At 34.0% G+C, this 20,018-nt stretch overlaps 1 protein-coding gene across 5 annotated transcripts in view; it reads left to right on the top strand.

Moving 5' to 3' along the window:
• Nucleotides 1-19,451, top strand: part of LOC125659834 (uncharacterized) — a 106,314-nt gene extending 86,863 nt beyond the window's left edge. For 3 of the 5 annotated variants that reach the window (XM_056146663.1, XM_056146662.1, XM_056146661.1), the window contains 5 exons: nt 4,941-4,973; nt 13,775-14,389; nt 14,583-14,891; nt 15,863-16,323; nt 17,465-19,451. In XM_056146663.1, the coding sequence (XP_056002638.1) occupies nt 4,941-4,973; nt 13,775-14,389; nt 14,583-14,891; nt 15,863-16,317 (1,412 nt within the window). In that variant the 3' untranslated portion in view covers nt 16,318-16,323; nt 17,465-19,451. Of the gene's footprint in view, nt 1-3,017; nt 3,105-4,940; nt 4,974-13,774; nt 14,390-14,582; nt 14,892-15,862; nt 16,324-17,464 lie in introns of all 5 variants that reach the window. The other 2 variants (XM_056146660.1, XM_056146659.1) reach the window with 1 other exon arrangement.
• The last annotated feature ends 567 nt before the right edge of the window (nt 19,452-20,018 follow it).

Genomic DNA, 20,018 nt, shown 5'->3' with positions numbered 1-20,018 from the left:
GCCCTACAGTCCTCTGTACTGAAAAGCCTAACCAGTGGAGATCTCGACCTTTACCTGCTATAATGTCTAATCTCATGTCTGACTGGCGAGCGACCAAAAAGCATCCCCTATCTACAAAGAATCTTCAAAGATACCTCACTCATCTGTAAACTTCAACTGTGATGCACCAACACCTGACTGACCCTGTGAGATGTACTGGTAACATGGGAGACCAGAGGAACTTTTGTTTGTGCAGATAAGCGTAATAGATGTTCCCCATAGGTACCAACCCATTACTGCTGAGGACGTTGGGACATGGCCCACCCATCACGCAGGGACAACCAACCTGCTCGTCCAATATAACTGGCAGAGTTGGTTAAGGGTAATCCCCAACTTGACCTACGGACAAGCTATTTCAACCTGGGTTTAAAGGTGAAACCCCAAATCACACCTTGACAGAAACCCTGGGGAAGGGTTACTTACACTCCCAGGACACCCCACTAACTGCAAACCACTAATATGAAACTGTCCCGCCCCATCTGCATGTAACAGTTGTTAGAGCATGGAAATCTGCTGTACCATAATATTCTCATGAGCCCTTTCCATGGCCTCTAGTTGGGTCTCTAACATTAGGAGCCGACCTTCCAGTGTCTGTGACAGGTTAACTGACCCAGTCCCATGTCCCTGGCCTGAAGCTACAGCAGAACCAATTCCATCTAGCTGGTAATTTTGGTCAGTTTCAAATCCTCCATGTGGCTCCACATTCCAACCTTGGGTGCCCGTCACGCCCCGCGTAACGTCACACACCCCCCCCCCCGGATAACCCCTGCCACCCGGCAATCCAACATCCCCTACTTGGGTACCCACAAAGCTTTCCTGCCAAACTGCCTTACCCTTTTCGGACTATCTTGACCAGAATACCTGGCCATCAGAATTACTGCCTAGCCACAAACCAGAATAAGACAAGACAAGGTACAATAATTACATTTAATCATGTAAACTAATAAAATTAACTAAGAAATTTCAACATTTTAAAATGTTGCCCCCGCTATGATCCGCAGTGCAGGTTGGCAAAATATCCTACCGGCGACGCCAAAAGAATGATTTCCTATAAACAAAAACACATATATTAACAACTATAAAGAACAACTTACAAAAACTCGACAAATACAACGACTACAATGCTGCGTGCTTTTAGACACGTCCGCTTGCCTAGATTTCGGGGGTAAGAGAGAGGGAATTGCACGTGCAACGTCAAATGACCCCAAGACCGACCAGAAATCCCAAAAATTCACCTTCCAAAATAACTGCAATTTCATTCATATTGTCTATGAGGACAAAATACTGCGTTGACAATTTTCTATTTCTTCCACATATTTTACCTGTATTTTCACACGTCAAATAACTTTGCTTGCAATCTACATTTAGACAAGAATTAATAGTTGAGAAAGGAAAGAAATGCATATTACCAATTGAAACACATAAATGCTTAAGAAAGAAAAGAAAAAGAATATTATGAAAGATTGTCACTAGTTCGGTTTTATTCAAATTTCATGTACCTTGGATATAATTACGACATGTCAATGAATACAATGCTGCTTAGGTTTGTGATCTACAGACGACAAATAGAAAATCCTTGTTAAATGTTTGGTCAAATGAATCAACAAAAGATTATGTATAATTATGTCTTGTCTCTACGACCTTAACAAAAACCCTCATTAAGTTTTATACTGTCCCCCAAAACGTGCCAGGAGTTAAAGTCGTCAGGAGATGATGCAAACCACATAAGTTTCAACTTTGCCCCATCTTTTAACCACCTGAATATCCCGAAAAGTTTCTATATATGGACTGTAACAATCTCACTGACTAATAATACATCAACACACTATATCAGTTCATCTGAACCTAAACTCTACTCTTCCCAAGTACATTATGAACGCTTTAGACTGTTTTGATCTCGGTTACATTACCTGACATACAAAGAATGGATTTGAAACATGAACTTTCTGTTTATCATTTGTTTGTAAAACATTACCAATACGTGACAATTGCTATAATCTTTAATTTAGTTAAAAGGTTTCTGCACCCTTTACGTTTGGGTGATTGCCTCAGTTGTAACGTATGAGTTTCATTATTCCAATTAATTCCCATGGGCTCGAGTTGTGCGATGTTTTAGCTTACCTGTTTCTGTATTCATATGAGACAGACTTTATTGAAAAACTTCTACATGAGAAGAAAAAATATCTTGCTGTGGCTTTTAATTCGACATTCAGATATATTCGTGAGGATTAAAGACAGGGGATTGGTAGAGCACTGACTGGATCCAGCTATGCATTTTTTGTTTGTAAGGTTTTTATGTAGTTTGATAATCCAGTGTAGGTATTGTAACTCGTATTCATTCGACCCTTTCACTGTGACTGTGATATTGAATGTGTCTAACACCGAAGCATGATTTTGAAGAATTTCACCTTGTGAAAGGGCATTTCATTTCAGTAAAGTTGATAAGTCTGTAATTTTCCTGTTTTTTAATTGAAGCAGACTACTGATAAATATCCTTTTAGCAAATTTTATATTCGTGATAACGATCTCATTAACAAATACAACCTGCCATGAGATTGAATGCTGTCTGACGTGTTTCACACCACTTATTACACCGTTTTTAACATACGAATTCTTACAACGGATAACAGCGCTTACCTGATCAAACTTAGGGCTCACGAAGGCTCACTGCGGATGTAACCTATCAACAGAGGATGTTTACTTTTCCTAGGTACCTAATCTCACCTCTAGTGTGTAAAGCGTACGGGGGGAGGTATTCATTACCTTAAGTTTTTCATTTTTGTTTCTCATAAAATGATGGTAAATTCAGCAGCATCGATATTTCCGGGAAGTGTGTGCAAAAACACAAAATAAGAGTCTGTCTTAGCTTAAAGTATGCAAAATGAACGGGGAAGATAACAAACTGATCAATCTCATAACTCCTATAAGCAATGCAAAATACAGAGTTGGGTAAACACGGGCCTCTGGATATTCCACAGATGGGGTCAGGTGCCTCAGAGGAGTAAGCATCCCCTGTCGACTGGTCACACCAACCGTGAGCCCTATATCTGAAGACATATCCAGAAGTAAGATTTTCAATTTGACTTTAGTTGTCTCGTTTTAAAAATTGATCATACACAACATGTTCTCTCGTATCGAATCAGTTGAGAGACAAACAATATATACAGGTGAAGATAGAATGATGCTACATGAATATGGGAAGTTGGTTTTATACATTTCATACGTACACCTTAATTGGTTTAGAACAGATATAGAATAGAAATGAAGGAAGATACATTTTTCTAGATTCCAGTTTATTTTGATACTGTCCAAGTGAGAAATGCTCGCGCAGTGGGGTTAAGGTGTCCCAAGTAAAGTTAACAAATAATAATATCATATTCGAATTAAAATATAATTCTTCAAAATGTAGCATATTTTTCTTTTTAAAACTCCTTTCTCAATGCATAAACAAACATCGTTCCATGTGGGGATATCCCTCGATTAACTGTTTCGTCACCATACAAGTGACGTAGATCAACGTTTATCTGATAGACGTTCAGTTGTTTATCACCTCGACACAGATAAAGAATGCACTTTGCAGTTTGTACTTTGTATGTCCGCATTGATATAATAAATTTAAAGTGATCTGGACCGTTATCGTATCCTCTCATATCTAGCCTTTTCCATCATCTCGATTCAAATATTGGGTATTCCCCACATTCACTGCCAAATCTGTTCTAAACAAGGCAAAGAATCCTACCTTCCGTATCAAAATCCTAAATCTGCAACTAATCATCTTTAGGAATATGCCTTGATGAAAATAAAATATCGTCATCTTTCACCCATGCCAACTCTATATGTATACATGATAGGCTTCCTTAATTCTAAATGACTATGTCCATTGGGGGCGATTTAAAGGTCACAATGTAATATTAAGATCATTGTTGTGCACACTAAATATAAGTACAGGAGAAGTATATCATCAAAGAAAACTAAATAATAGTCATCTAACAAACAGATTTATACATATACAGATTGAACACCGGATATCTAGTAAATAATGAAAAAAATGTTACATTTTGCTGCGATACAACTATAGACCTGTACGTTGTGACGTATTTTTATATTGTGACGTCATATAGTGTGAAGTGAACTGAGGAATATTTTGTGATTTTTCTTTTAACTTTACTTGGGAAACCTTAACCCCAGTAAGTTCGTGTATCTAAAATTGAAATCGTTACATTCAGTACATCCATTCTTGAGCAGCTGCACTGACATAAAACTCTGAAATAAAATGATAGAAGCTAACCAGTGTTTATTATTAATAATGATAATTATCAATTTATTTTTATTTTTATTTTTATTGTTGATTGAAATCGATCAATAAAAATATATAAGTATTTTCAATTGATTAGAAAAAAATATGAAATGATATTAACTGGGTTCATGTGTCAATCAACAGAAAATAACTACTCGTTACATCTCGGTATTCAAAGCGAATAGCTATTAATAGTTGATGAAACATAATTGTATTTCAAAATGGACCATGTATGCTTATTTCATTTCTGTTGCTTCAAAATCTATGATGTTATTAAAACTACTGGGTCACATGTTTAGTGTCGAATTCCAGTATATATTGATTTAAAGCAGATTTTTCAATTTACAAGTTAATTTTGAACATGATTTGATAGTTTCTGGAGTTTAACACATCTAGTTTTGTTTTAAACTTGCTATTGTTTACATAACAAAGAATTGTGATAGCTGTATCTGAATTGTAACCAAAAAAAATATATTCCAATTTTGGTTGACCATTAGAATTACTTAAGGTAAGCATTGTAAACAATAAAAATGGAAATACAAAATGTTCAGCTCAACCATGTCCATACCCTTTTAATGGACTTTATTTTTCATTTCACGTTTAGCTAAGATGGATAAAGAAAGACACAAAAGATTGAGTAAGTATTCACCGGTTCTTTCCAAATATCTTTGAAATACTCAGTAAAGTAGTCATGCTATCCTACAAGATTATACCAAGTATTCTATATAGTCTGTTTGGTTGATGATGTGAAAATGTGTTTCGTTCTCAAGTATGTCTGCTCGTTACTTTTCTGTCACTTCCACGTCTGTGATATGTTACATGAGTTATAGTAAACAACGTAAACAACGTATGTTTATTGCTTGTCAGATTTCAACACAATTGATATGTAGCACAAGAAACATTACACTGGTAATATTTCTATTTCTCTTCATATCTATTTTTCTATCTATCTATCTATCTATCTTTTCATTCCCAAACTTGATAAAACGTTTAGTCTACCTAATTGCCATTTAATTTGTGTTGAAAATTGCTGAATGAAAAAATGTTTGTCAGGACAAAAACCTACTGATCCCTACTTTCACTTTCTTGCACATACCTGCTATTTTACTTTTCTTCTCTCAGTCAATTGAGTTTGCTTGTAATTCACATATAGACAAGACTGAATGGTTGAGAAAGACAAAATACATATTACCAGTTGAAACACTCAAATGTTGGGGAAAGAAAAGAAAAAGACTATTATGAAAAGTTGCCCCTTGTACTATTCTAATTTCTTTTTTTAATATAATTAGCATGTGTCGCTAAATGAAATATTCCACAGATTTGCAATCCATAGACGGCGAATAGAGACATTCAGATAGAAAAACTGGCATCTAAACCATATATGATAAATGTATGAGTAAATGAATCAACTATAGATTATGTTTACTTATGTCTTGTCATCAAGATCAACAAATTGTTGTCAAGTTTTATACTGTCTCAAAAAATTGTCAAGTTGTTAAATTTGTCGGAAGGTGATGAGAACTATAGTAGTTTAGGTTTTGGCCCACCTTCTAACCACTTGAATAACCCAAACTATTTCTGTATACAGACTGTAACAATCCCACTGACAAATGATAGATCAACACATCATATTAATTAATCTAAATCTAAAATATACAGCTCTGTATTATGTCTTGGTCAGTTTAGACTTTACGCAAACCCACTTACATTTTGTAACACTCATACCAAAACTGGTTTTTTTTTCAAATAGGAATGTTATATGTTTTTGATATATTTGCATTTTGGCTATGGTTTCTAGTTTGGTAATATGATATCTGCATCAATGACGTATTTTTCATTGTGACGTCATGAAAGGTCATGAAAGGTGAAGATAAAGAACAACGATCAATCTCACAACTCCTACAAGCAATACAAAATACATAGTTGGGCAAACACGGACCTTTGTCTGTATCTAAAAACCAAAATAAAGTCTATTATGCAGAGAGTCATACGTTACACTTGTGGTAATCACGTAAACGTCATGGATACAGGAACGTTATTACCAAATTAGAGATTATAGCAAATGAAAGGTGAAGATAACGAACAGCGATCAATCTCATAACTCCTACAAGCAATACAAAATAGATAGTTGGGCAAACATGGACCCCTGGACACACCAGAGGTGGGATCTGGTGCTTTGGAGGTGTAAGCATCTCCTCTCGATCGTTCACACCCGCCTTGAGCCCTATATCCTGATCAGGTAAACGGAGTTATTTGTATTCATAATCAGTGTGTCAAGAACGGCCTAACCATCGGTATAAAACACGTCGTGAGCCTTATATCTTGATCGGGCAAACAATTGGTATGAAACACGTCAGACAGCATTTGACCCAATGATAGGTTATATTGCGGCGGGTGTGACCGGTCAACAAGGGATACTTACTCCTCCTAAGCACCTGATCCCACCTCTGGTGTGTCCAGGGGTCCGTGTTTGCCAAACTATCTATTTTGTATTGCTTTTAGGAGTTATGAGATTGATCACTGTTCGTTATCTTCACCTTGCATTGACCAACTAGATCGTTATAACGACCATAGAATTTGCGAAATCGAGACTGTTTAAACCCCTGTACCATCAACTTGTTTTTCAGTAGCTTACCTCGATTTAAAACCTGACTATACGCAGAACAAGCCCCTGCACATCATGTAATGTACCAGTGCGGTAAAGTACATTTATGTACAGCACTGGTATTTATGGGGAAAGTCTTAACTCGGCTGCGTACGTAAATGATGGATCCACAGTTTACATAGTCTTTTCTTTTCAAATGACTTGGTTGGGTTAGGAATTTCGAGAGAAAACCCAGTTTTTCCCACATCTCCCTTTGCATTAGTGTCATACAGTTGAGTTGTTAGTTTGCCGTTATTCATATGTCGATTCGATATATCCTTGTGAGCTCGAAATAAGAGACACAACAGAGTCATCCGCTTCTGATTCATACTTAGTTATTTCACTGAAAGTACAATTCGTCTCTATAACAAACGGGATGATTTCAGCTTCTCCATTGTCAACTTCCCATATTTATGTAGCAATATTCCATTATCACCTGCATATGGTGTTTATATATCTCAACTGATTCGATATGCACGAGCTTGTTCTGCGTATAGTGAGTTTTTAAATCGAGGCAAGCAAATGACAAACAAGTTGATGGTACAGGAGTTTCAACAGTCTCGTTTAAAGTCAGCATTTCGCAAATTATATGGTCGTTATAACGATCTAGTTTGGCAATACAACCTATCATTGGCTTAAATGCTGTCTGACGTGCTTCATACCGATTGTTAGACCGTTCTTGGCACACTGATTTTGACTACGGATAACTCCGTTTACCTGATCAAGATATAGGTCTCAAGGCGAGTATGACCGGTCGACAGGGGGTCCTTACTCCCCCTAGTCACCTTATCCCACCTCTAGTATATCCAGGGGTCCGTGTTTGCCCAACTTTCTATTTCCTATTGCTTATGGGAGGTATGAGATTGATCACTGTTCGTTATCTTCACTTTTCTAATGCGGGATTTTGATATTCCCCTTATACTTTTAATCCATTTTGACAATTCATCAATTTCTTCTTTTCATATTTATCCCATTGTCCGACAGAATTCATGATAGAGATGAGGCTCTGTTGCCAATTGAACGATCGGGGTTCTCTGTATTTGTTTAATATTCTTAGGATTAGTTAACTATTTATCGTTAACTGATTGGTGACTGTATTATCTGCCATAATACTATCCATCTCATTGCGATCCAACCTCACCCTCCAACACCTCCAAATTCACCAACATAGTGAAGTTGAAGTGTGTTGTAGTAACATACATATGCTCCGTACGGGTTGTCCCATGGTTTAAAAATTAAAAAAAAATAAATAAGGATCCCTGTGTACCAACACGTCTGATGACTGTGGTAATGTCTTTTGATGCCGGACACATACATGTGGTTATAGGTCATAAATTATAATGACATCAAAAAGCAACTTATATTTTATATATAAAATAAAATTTAAAAAAATTAATTTAGATATTTAATTAAGTAATAAAAATGAAAAATGATATCTATTATAATATTTAATTAAAAAAATTATTTAATAATTTAATAATTATAAATATATTTAAGAAGTTTTATTAAATTCTTAATATTAATAATAATTTTAATTATTGATAAGAATTTTTATTTAATTCATTTAATAATTTATTATTAATGAGTATTATTAATATGAATTTTATTTTATTTATTTAATAATTCATTTCGATAGAATTGATAATTTATTTAGTAATTTTAGTAATAATTTTTATATGATTTTAGAAATGTTTTTATTTAGTATTTAATATTAAATTATATTTATATATTTAATAATTTATTAATGATTTTTATTTGATGATTATTTTAAAAGGAATTATTATTTAATTTATTTAATAATTATAGTCATAATTGTATTTGATCTATTTATTAATTTCACTTTATCTAATAATTATAATGTTTTTTTTATTTATTTAATAATTTTGTTAATAATTTATGTTTATTTTATTATGATATTTTATAAATAACAGAATATTTAACATTTACTTCAATTTCAATAGAAGGTAATAGAAGGTAATAATTAGTAATATTAGTAACAGGTAATCCTAATAGGGATGTAGGTATGTATATACATGTGAAATAACTAAATTATGAATATAAAAAAGAATTAGTTTTACATATATAATGAGGTTCTACTGCAGTTTGTTTTGCCTTGAATAAAATTACAATATATTATTGAAGATAAAGCTGAATTGCGGTTTACAGACAGTAAATAGCAAACTTTAGATATCAAGAATAGCCTCTGAACAAAAGATTATACATGTCTTGTCGTCGACACAGATAAAAACATTTATGAAGTATTATACTCTCAAAAACATTGTCGGGTTGTTATATTTCTTAGAAGGTGATGTGAACTATAGAAGTGTTGGGTTTTGTCCCACCTTCTAACCACTTTAATAATGCAAACAATGTCTGCAGACAGGCAGTGACAATGTCACTAACTAATATTAGATCAACATACCATATCAACTAATCTGAACTTAGATTGTACATTCCTAGACCCAGTTGTACGACAGTTAGTTAACTATAATAACAGTAAACTCTTACATTTATGTAGTGATAACTAAATAATAACTGTCTGTCAGTTAAATTTAACTGACATTTAACTAACATTTGTGCAACTAGGTCCTGTATCATATCTTTATCATATTAGATCACGTTTTTTCATTAATCAAATCCACTTAACAGCCACACCAAGAATGTATTTCAAATAAAAATTTTCTGTACATTATATTGCATGTCAAACGTTGCAATATTTGATCTTTTCATTTGCATTATATAATTTTTCATTTGCATTGTATAATTTCAATTTGTATTGTATATTTTTCCATTTGTATTGTATAATTTCCTTTTGTATTGTATATTTTCCCATTTGTATTCTATATTTTTCATTGTATTGTATAATTTTTCATTTGCATTGTATAATTTCCATTTGTATTGTATATTTTTCCATTTGTATTCTATATTTTTCATTTGTATTTGATAATTTTCCATTTGTATTCCATATTTTCCATTTGTATCATATAATTTTTCGTTTGCATTGCATAATTTCCATTTGCATTGCAAAATCTTTCATTTGTATTGCATCCGAGGGATTGTTTATTTTGATTTGTTACGAAGGATTTCATTAGTTTAGGTCCCTCTTATATTTAGCCGTGACGTACCACAGATAGACTTACTATGCTACATGTACCCGCACAGTTTGGTCCCCCTCCTTAATAATACCCAATGTATGAAACAAGTGCCTGTTGTGGGGACCCAAGGGCCGAATCCCCAGAATTCTGAATTCTGACTAAATAAAATGCGCATGCTTTTCTGGACAGTTCTATTCTAAAAATTTATCATGTTAAGGGGGGATCGCCATTGCTAGAGCTAGCTACGTAATTTAAAGAATTGGGTCAAATGCTGTCTGACGTGTTTCATACCGATTGTTAAGCCGTTCTTGGCACACTGATTTTGACTGCTGATAACTCTGTTTACCTGAACAGGATATAGAGCTCACGGCGGGTGTGAACGGTCGACAGGGGATACTTACTCCTCCTAGGCACCTGATCCCACCTCTGGTGTGTCCAGGGATCCGTGTTTGCCCAACTATCTATTTGTATTGCTTGTAGGAGTTATGAGATTGGTCACTGTTCGTTATCTTCACCTTTCATTTGCTATAATCTCTAATTAGGTTAAAAGGTTCCTGCATCCATTTACGTGATTATCACAATTTTAACGTAAGATTTTCTGCATTCCAATTAATAGACTTTATTTTGGTTTTTATATATAGACAAAGGTACTAAGAACTACTTGAATATCATCGGTCCTTTAGAAATCTAATTCAGAAACTCAGTAATCAAGTGTTTTGAAATTACTCTAATTTATCAAGTGTTCTGTATTACGTTAGTGCTTTTATTTTCTTGAATATATACAAAAGGAATCCAGGACTATGACACCCATTAAGATCATATTCGCAGTACTTTCATTGAAATCCTTAAATTTTGTTTGTGCAATGAAAATGCTCTCTCCGTCAGAGAACATGTTGATATGGCTTAGTACTATAGAGTGAGTGAATATAAAACCTGCAGTACGAGACTACTTACCTCACATTGTCCAATGAATTAACAAAAGAAAAAGACTTCTACGCAAGAATGGTTATATTGTCAGACTATATCATTGTCAGTGGGTTTACCTGAGCCAGTCCATTCTTAGAACAAAAGATGTAATGTTTTAAGTAGGATATAAGCCTCAAACTGTCCATTCTGGGAGAGAAAGATCTGATCTCGGCCTTACAATAATTTATCGATATATGTAGTAAATTGGAAAATCTTTATAACAATAACTCATCAATATATGTAGTAAATAGGGTGATCTTTATAACAATAATTTATCAATGTATGTAGTAAATAGGTAGATCTTTATAACAATTTATCAATGTATATAATAAATTGGGAGATCTTTATAATAATTTATCAACATATGTATTAAATAGGGTGATATTCATAACAATAATTTATCAATATATCCCTGGATCGAGGCCTCTGCTTCTGGACTGATAGTCCCCGAGGGTCTCTACAGCCCATTAGCTAAATACTTCGTTACTAGCTTAAAAATATGGATGTATATTTAATTGCTGTGATAAAATGTAGAAATTCAATTCAAAATTAAGGATCATCTCCCTCAAGCATAGTTCTTATCCTTAGACGAATTTGACTCCCCTTTTTTGGCACTCTGTTTTTCCCTTAAAATAGCTGTTGCAAATTTATTGTTATTTCGGATTCCAAGAAATTCAGTTGAGCATCACTGAAGAGACATTATTTGTTGAAATGCGGATCTGGTGCATCAAAATTGGTACCGTAAACGTTTTACATTTAAAAAGAAAAATATCCATATTGCCAGTAGACAAACTTAAACGCTTGAGAAAGGAAACATATATACATACAATGGCAGGGATAAAATTTAGAAATTCATTTCAATATTAAGGATGGTATCTCCCTCAATCATAGCTCTGATCCTTGGACGAATTTGGCTCCAGTTTTTTGGCACTCTAGTTTTCCTGTTAGTCTTACAAATTTTTTGTCATTTCGAATTTCCAAAATTTCGGCTTGAGCATCACTGAAGAGACATTATTTGTAGAAATGCGCATCTGGTGCATCAAAATTGGTACCGTATAAGTTTTACATTTAGAAAGAAAAATATTCATATTGCCAGTAGACAAACTGAAGCGCTTGACAAAGGACACAAATATACAATGAGGTTCTACTGCAGTTTGTTCTGGCTTGAATAAAATTACAACATATTATTGAAGATAAAGCGGAACTACGGTTTACAGACTGTAAATAGCAAACTTTAGATATCAAAAATGGCGTCTGGATCATCTCTCTTAAATGTAGTAAGATTCCTGCATCCATTATATTGGTGTGAATTTCATATCTCTAACGTATGCCTTTCCTTTTTTCAAAAATAAAGTTTATTTTCATTCCCAAATATATACAGGAGGCATGACCAAAGGGACACAAAAGATATTTCCAAAATTCAGTAAAGTAATAAGATTACATTACCAGAATTAATTAGGTATTTTGTATAGTATGCTTGCTTGAAGTTACAAAATGTGTTTTGTTCTCAAGTATGTCTGCTCATCACGTCTCTATCTCCTCCTCGTCTATGATATTTTACATTAGTTATAACAAACAACGTATGCTTATTGCTTGTCGGATTTCAAGAAAATTGATATGTAGCACATGAAATATTACACTGGTAATATTTCCATTTCTCATCAGATCTATTTTTATATCTATTTTTAAACTTTATAAAACGTTTAATCTACGTAATTGCCGTTTCAACTGTGTGGAAAAATTTCGAAAGAGATTGGTTGTGCGGGTAGCCCTGGGGGTACCGCTCTCGCTTCTGACTGCTGCAACGTGAGTTATATCCCCTTGATCCACAGTGGTTGTATGCGAGAGGGTATGGCGGTCGTCCGCTCGGACATATGGGTTTCCTCCGGGTACTCCGATTTCCCCCCACATAAATGGCGCCCTAGCGCAAACATCTGTATATCAAAGTACCTCATTAGAAATAAGCTTTCTAGCTTTCATGGGTTATGCTTGGTATTTATGTTTGTATATTTGTATGTATGTATGTATGTATATGCCGAATAAACATTTATTTATTTTATTTTATTGATAATGTATATCGGGACAAAATACTACAGTTCACAACTTTCTATTTCTTCCACATATTTTACCTGTATTTCATGGTCAAATGACTTTGCTTGCAATTCACATGTAGACAAGAATTAATAGTTGAGAAAGAAAAGATGCATATATTAACGCTTTAGACGATTTTGCAAAATCAATGATTTATTTAGATTTATGCATGATAGGAGCATACAGTTTGCTGGAGACTTTTCCAGTAGTTAATATGAAAATATTATATCCAAGGGCAATAACTCTGTTTTGATTGAATTCTTTATCAAGTCTATTGTGCGACAGATTTCCTTTATTTTTCACAGACAGTTTGTATATTTCTGTGAAGTAAATTTTCATGAAATTATCATGAACGGCGAGAATAACGAACTGTGATATCAATCTCATAATTTCTATAAGCAATACAAAATAAAGAGTTGGGTAAACACGGACCGATTACTAATAAATCGATAGGTTTTGTGACATTTTGACGTTGATATATGACTCTTTTTATGTATGTCTCGATTTATTTGATATAAATTTGTTAGTTTTAATTCCACGAAATTGGAATACACTTTCTATACTTTTATCAGATAATAATATAGATATACATTAAATCAAATTATTTTTGCTGATGAGAATTATTTCATTACATTTTACAAGTTACCATACGGAAAGAGGTCATTTTACACAGTTTCAAGGATTGGTTACAACTGCAGTACAAAGATGTGAGAATTGTACAGACCTACATAGGAACACAGGTGCACAGTGAAGATTCCATGCCGTCCGAGGAAGATGTTATAGTTGTAGTTATTGATGACGTAAAGGTAATTCAACACGATACATTCAGAGATTCTGGGAAAACATGTCGTATTGTATGCAAACTTTGGCGATATCCATCATCTGAGGGCGTTGTCGTTTCTAATCATGACAACGAACGTGGAATTCCAGAAAAAATGCAATTGAAACTTGAGCAATGTTTGAAAGGAAACGCAGATACTCTTCTTAAGAAGCACTCTAACCTAGAAATTATAAGTGTATCAGCATTTCGTTCAAAGAAAAACGGAGAAGAACTCGTGCCTGGTCCCTGTATTGTCCTGTACTGCTCATGCAAAGGAGTCGTACCATACTCCGAGGAAGAATTTCCCGAAGAAATCGATGGAATAAAAACAGATGTAAGAGAGGGATTCTTTTACTTGTTTCCAAACGATCATTTCTTCAAAAGATCAACAGACCTACTTAATCCATTGATGGTTGGTGCGAACATAGGGCGACAAGGTAAAAGGGAGATGGCTTACGTTTCTTACCTAACGTATGTTATGAATATGGATAATGCATGTGCACTTTGACAGACTATCATACATGTATAAGGTTCTCTTTTAACGATTATCTTAATTTTTCTTACATACAAAAAGTTCTCTATAAGTTATCTCTAGATTATAAATATATCTGTTGTTTTCTTGTTTTTCAGGTCAAAACAAAGAAGGCACTCTGGGAGGGTTTGTAACACTCAACAATGGAGACATAGGAACTATTACTTGTTCTCATCTTTTCTTTGATGTTAATAGTAACAGTGCACCAGTAACGGCATTCGATGTGGTACAACCGTCATACGGCTACAAATGCACAGATGAAATTTGTGGCCGGCATGAAAAGTCTGTGTCACCATCCGACACAGCACAGGGTGTTACAGTTGATGCCTCTCTCATAAGGCTGACAGATCGCGTTCCACAAAGAGGATTGTTTGCAGATCTGAAGGCTAACGATTTAGCAGAACTCGGTATGTTATATCAAATTTATTTATCGATGTGTTCCTCTGTTAGCTGGCCTGTTTTTATTTTCTTCTGAAACAGAGTTTATTTAAAAGTTTTTATATGAGAAGAAAATATTTAAATTATCTACGACGTTTTATCTATCAATAAATATCATTTTCATTCACATGTCGATTCAATATTTCCCTGTTAACATCAGATAAAAAACTCCATGGGATCCTCCAGGTCTAATTTGTACTTTGATATTATATCAAAAATAAGTATTACACCAACAACTCAACTTTATAAAAAAAAAATTTAAAAAAAACCGGGATGATTTCAGCTTCTCCATCGTTAATCCCATCATCACCTACATATAGTGTTCATATCTCTCAATTGAATCAATACCCAAGAACTTGTTCTGTGTATGATCTAGTTTTAAATACGCTACAGGCTACTGACAACAAAGTTGATGTTAAAGGGGTTTCAACAGTCTCGTTTAAAGTCAGCATTTCGCAAATTCTATGGTCGTTATAGCAATCTACCTTGCCAATACAACCTACCATTGGGTCCAATGCTGTCTGACGTGTTTCATACCAATTGTTAGGCCGTTCTTGGCACACTGATTTTGACTATAGATTACTCCATTTACCTGATCAAGATATAGGTCTCATGGCGGGTGTGAACTGTCGACAGAAGATGCATATTCCTCCTAGGCACCTCATCCCATCTCTGGTATATCCAGGGGCCTTTTTGCCCAACTTTGCATTCTTTATACGAGTTATGAGATTGAACACTGATCGATGTCTTCACTTTTCATTTGATAACTGAATAAATAGGATAGGTTTCTAATGGCAAAATTCATTAATGAATAAATGTATTGATTTTCATTTATGTATTTCAGCATATTTAATTAAATAAAGGGGACGTGTATTATTTGACTATGCAGTATGATAATGAGAAATACATAATTCAAATGACGTTTGATTTTATCTTAAAGGTTTTACCCTCGAGAAACTCCCAGAGTATTCTAAGGGAGCTACTCGAGATTATCGCAAAGAACAGAAGAATAGGATGAACTCATGCATAAAGTGTGGGACCGGAAGTGGGCTAACTCGGGGACTACTGCGCTTGAATGGACTGGCAGGCAGATGTCGTGATACCACATTCTCTCTGACAAACCCTCCATCACAGTCCCAGAGTACTTATCTGTCACAGTTAGAAATAGTGGGGACGCCACAGAAAGCCTTCGCTGCTGCAGGAGATTCCGGTGCACTTGTTTTCCAGGTCGATCCTCCAGCCACGGAAGACGGGGATGATCAGCTGGTCTGCATTGGAATGGTTGTGGGTGGGACCTCTTATTACACCACTGTTGTCACGCCTATAGAGCCTGTACTTGAAGCTCTCAATGTCAAAATGCATGTCTTTCCTCAAGTAGACATGGATGAATCTTAACAACTAGTAAGTGGAATATATGGACTTGTTTCTTGATCATGCGGACATAAATGTGAAATTTGTAATCACAAAACTTTTTCCACATCAATAACCTTAAAATGTACAAATTCACAACACGTCACTGGTTGTTATCATCACCTTTCATAAATGTGTATTATAAATAGCTTCAATAAAAATTGTAGAACATACAAACATTATGATAAATCATGAAGAATTTTGTCAAACATAATGATTTCTGATTTTACGTATAAAGTTAATGCTTAAAATTAAAAAGATGCAATAATTTTCTCATGGGTAATATCTGTTGTATTTTGGTTGTGAAGTCAACGCCTTAGCAACTAGGCTTCCGTGCATATTACAATATGTATTATATCCAAGTAATGCAAATCACTTATTTATATATATATATATATATATATATATATATATATATATATATATATATATATATATATTAAAAAAAATATGAAAAGAAAACACAGAAATCCTCCGTAAAGCTTTACGGAGGATTTCTGTGTTTTCTTTTCATATTTTTTTAATATTAGTATCCGATTACTGAGACTCTATTTCAATTTTGGATATATATATATATATATATATATACTGGTCAATATTTAGGAAAAACTGCAATCTTGGTATATACATGTATCGAGGTTAAATTTCAACATCTTAAAGCTGATACGATAACTTTTTCGGGAGTATAAATGGGATGAAACATAGAAAAAAACTCAAGAATTTATTTTCATCATCAAAATATATTGATGAAAGGTGACGATAACGAAAATGTTAGGTGATGTAATGAAAGCCTTCTATGAGTCACGATGGATGTGACCGGTTTACAAGAGTGTTTATTTCTATTGGTCACATGACCCTACCTCTTGTATATCCAAGAGTTGGTGTTTGTCTTATTTTAATTAGGCATTCTTTACGAAATCTCATAATTCCTACAAAAAAATACAAAAAGTGAAAGTAGGGCAAACACTTACCCTGGACACAAGAGAGGTTTGATCAGGTGTCTAGGAAAAGCAAGCATCCCTTGAGTCATATCTTGATCAAGTAAACGGATATATAACATTGATTGTTGTTCATTTTCACTTTTTTCATTTTGTGATAAAAAGAAAGATCTTTATTTTTTTTTTTATTTCAGAGTATCTTTGGTGGAACATAAAAGAACAGCTACCGCCGCTGGTGATTTGAATGTTCAACATGTGGACAGTTATAGTGATTTTCATCGCAAATCCAAAATCATATAAAGCATTAGTATTACCCCGTGAGACCAGGAATGTAAATTTTGAATTTTGAATTTGGACCTTGTTTTTCTTATTTCATTCTTAACGTAGTCCCACCCTCCTGTGACGTCATAAGAATTTGCAAAATCAATGATTTATTTAGATTTATACATGATAGGAACATACATTTTGTTGGAGTGTATTTTCAATGGTTATTGTAAAACAAATGTTATGAAGCATAACATATTTCAAAAGTCTAACTTACATATAAATAATCAATAATATGTTTCAAAAATATTGAATCCAAGGGAAATAACCCTGTTTACATTGAATCCTTCATTATGTTCATTATGTGATAGATGTTCACGATTTTTAACAGACATTTCGAATAGTTTTGTAACGAAACAGTTTCATGAAATTATTATGAATACTATTGTATCGTTTTAACCAATTTTTGTGAAATTTTGATAATGCTGTTGGAGAAAAATTGCAATTTTCTGACGTTGATATATGATATTATATGGATATATGTCTCATATCTTAAAACGTGTGATGCCCAATTAGGTTTTTTTTTAATTTATTAGTTTTAACGCTAATAAACTGAAACAAACAAACATTTTAAACTTTTATCAGATGATACGAGTTTGGAGTTACCTTAAAACACAGACTTTGCCTTGTCTACCGATTATTCTTTTCATGTGATCAAGACAGAAGACTGACTCCGGGTGTGACCGGTCAACAGATGATGCTTACCCCTCCTTGGCATCTGCACCACCCCAGATGTGTCCAAAGATCCATGTTCTTTAGCATGTGGAAAATAAAACACAGCATGAATTATTATTTGTCAAAAAATATATCGTATGTGATCATTTTTAACACTTGGCAACCAATGAAATGGTTATTTAATGTCACGTGATCATGTCTTTTTGTAGCTCTCCAAATGTAAGGAAGCAATTGTTTTAAGTGATTATAGATATACACCACAACCTTAATTCAGATTTCATGTGTGCCATTTTCTCTTACCAGGTTTTGCTGAAATTTGTTTCCTTTCCTCTTATTATTATGATTATATTTGTGTCTTGTGTAGCAAAATTTTAAAGTGCCACCTTATTTTTCTATTTTATGATGTTTGTATTTAACAATATTTATTCTGAAAAACATTAGGGAGATCCCATTGTGTAAACAGATGACGATGTACAGGGATGTTTGTTTTGTTTTATTTTATTTTTGGTTTATTGTTGTTATGTGAGATGCGGCGGAAATTTGAAACTCTTACTTTGTAATTCCTCTATAAGCAACTGTTGTATTTATAAACTCATGTGTAGTGATACCGTTGATTGAAATTACTACTTCATTAACAAATTGTCAGCAAAGTTCCTATTTTACAATCTCTGTACCTGTATTTTTAGCACAAGGATGGACAGTTCTATTGCTCTGGTACCGTACTGTCTGTTTAAGCAAGAACATTAGAATTTGTTTACTTTACGGATGTATATTTAATTGCTGTTATAAAATTTAGAAATTCATTTCAAAATTAAGGATTATATCTCCCTCATGCATAGCTCTCATCCTTAGACGAATTTGACTCCACTTTTTTGGCACGCTGTTTTTGGCTATAATAGCTCTAAAACTTCATTGTTATTTCGGATTTCAAACATTTCGGTTGAGCATCACTGAAGAGACATTATTTGTCGAAATGCACATCTGGTGCATCCAAATTGGTACCGTATAAGTTTTATATTCTAAGTGTCATAGGTGGACAGAGTCAATCGAAATTGTTTGTTATTGAAAAATAATGTAAATACTCATGTATTTTGTGCTTTGAAAAAAGAAGAAAAATAAAAGCAGAAAGAGTTAGAGAGTTGTTGGTAAACTCTGTACTTGTAATAAAGGATGGAAAATTAACTTGGATTTGACTTCTAAAGACAAAAAAGGTTACAAATGTCGTTCTTGGTTAGGTTGTCTGAGTGGTAGTTTTGATAATCGTGGATTTCCCCATTGCAGGAGATGTAAATAAGTTTTCAACTTCTACAGTCGTCATTAATAAATGACAATTTCCAACCAACAATATGTATTATATTATTGATTGCTGCCAAGAAATATAACAAAGCCATGGGACTGAGAAAACTAGTTTTATCGATTTTTTTATATTGTCATAAAAATGGACAACATAGATATATTTACATTTTACAAACTAAACTTACTGACGTCAGCAATGATAGTTCTTCCACAATGGCTGATTGTTTGGCCGTTCTTTACACACTGATTTTGACTATAGATTACCCCATTTACCAGATCGAGATATAGGATTCAAGGCGGATGTGACCGGTCTACAGGGGATGCTTACTCCTCCTAGGCACATAATCCCACTTCTGCTATCCCCAGGGGTCCGTGTTTGCCCTACTCTCAATTTCGTTGAGGAAACACGGACCCCTGGACACACCAGAGGTGGGATCAGGTGCCTAGGAGGAG

This window comes from Ostrea edulis, chromosome 8 (assembly GCF_947568905.1).
Source record: "Ostrea edulis chromosome 8, xbOstEdul1.1, whole genome shotgun sequence".
NCBI lineage: Eukaryota > Metazoa > Mollusca > Bivalvia > Ostreida > Ostreidae > Ostrea > Ostrea edulis.
The sequence above is the reverse complement of the archived record's forward strand: the minus strand, read 5'-3'. Positions and strand labels throughout refer to the sequence as shown.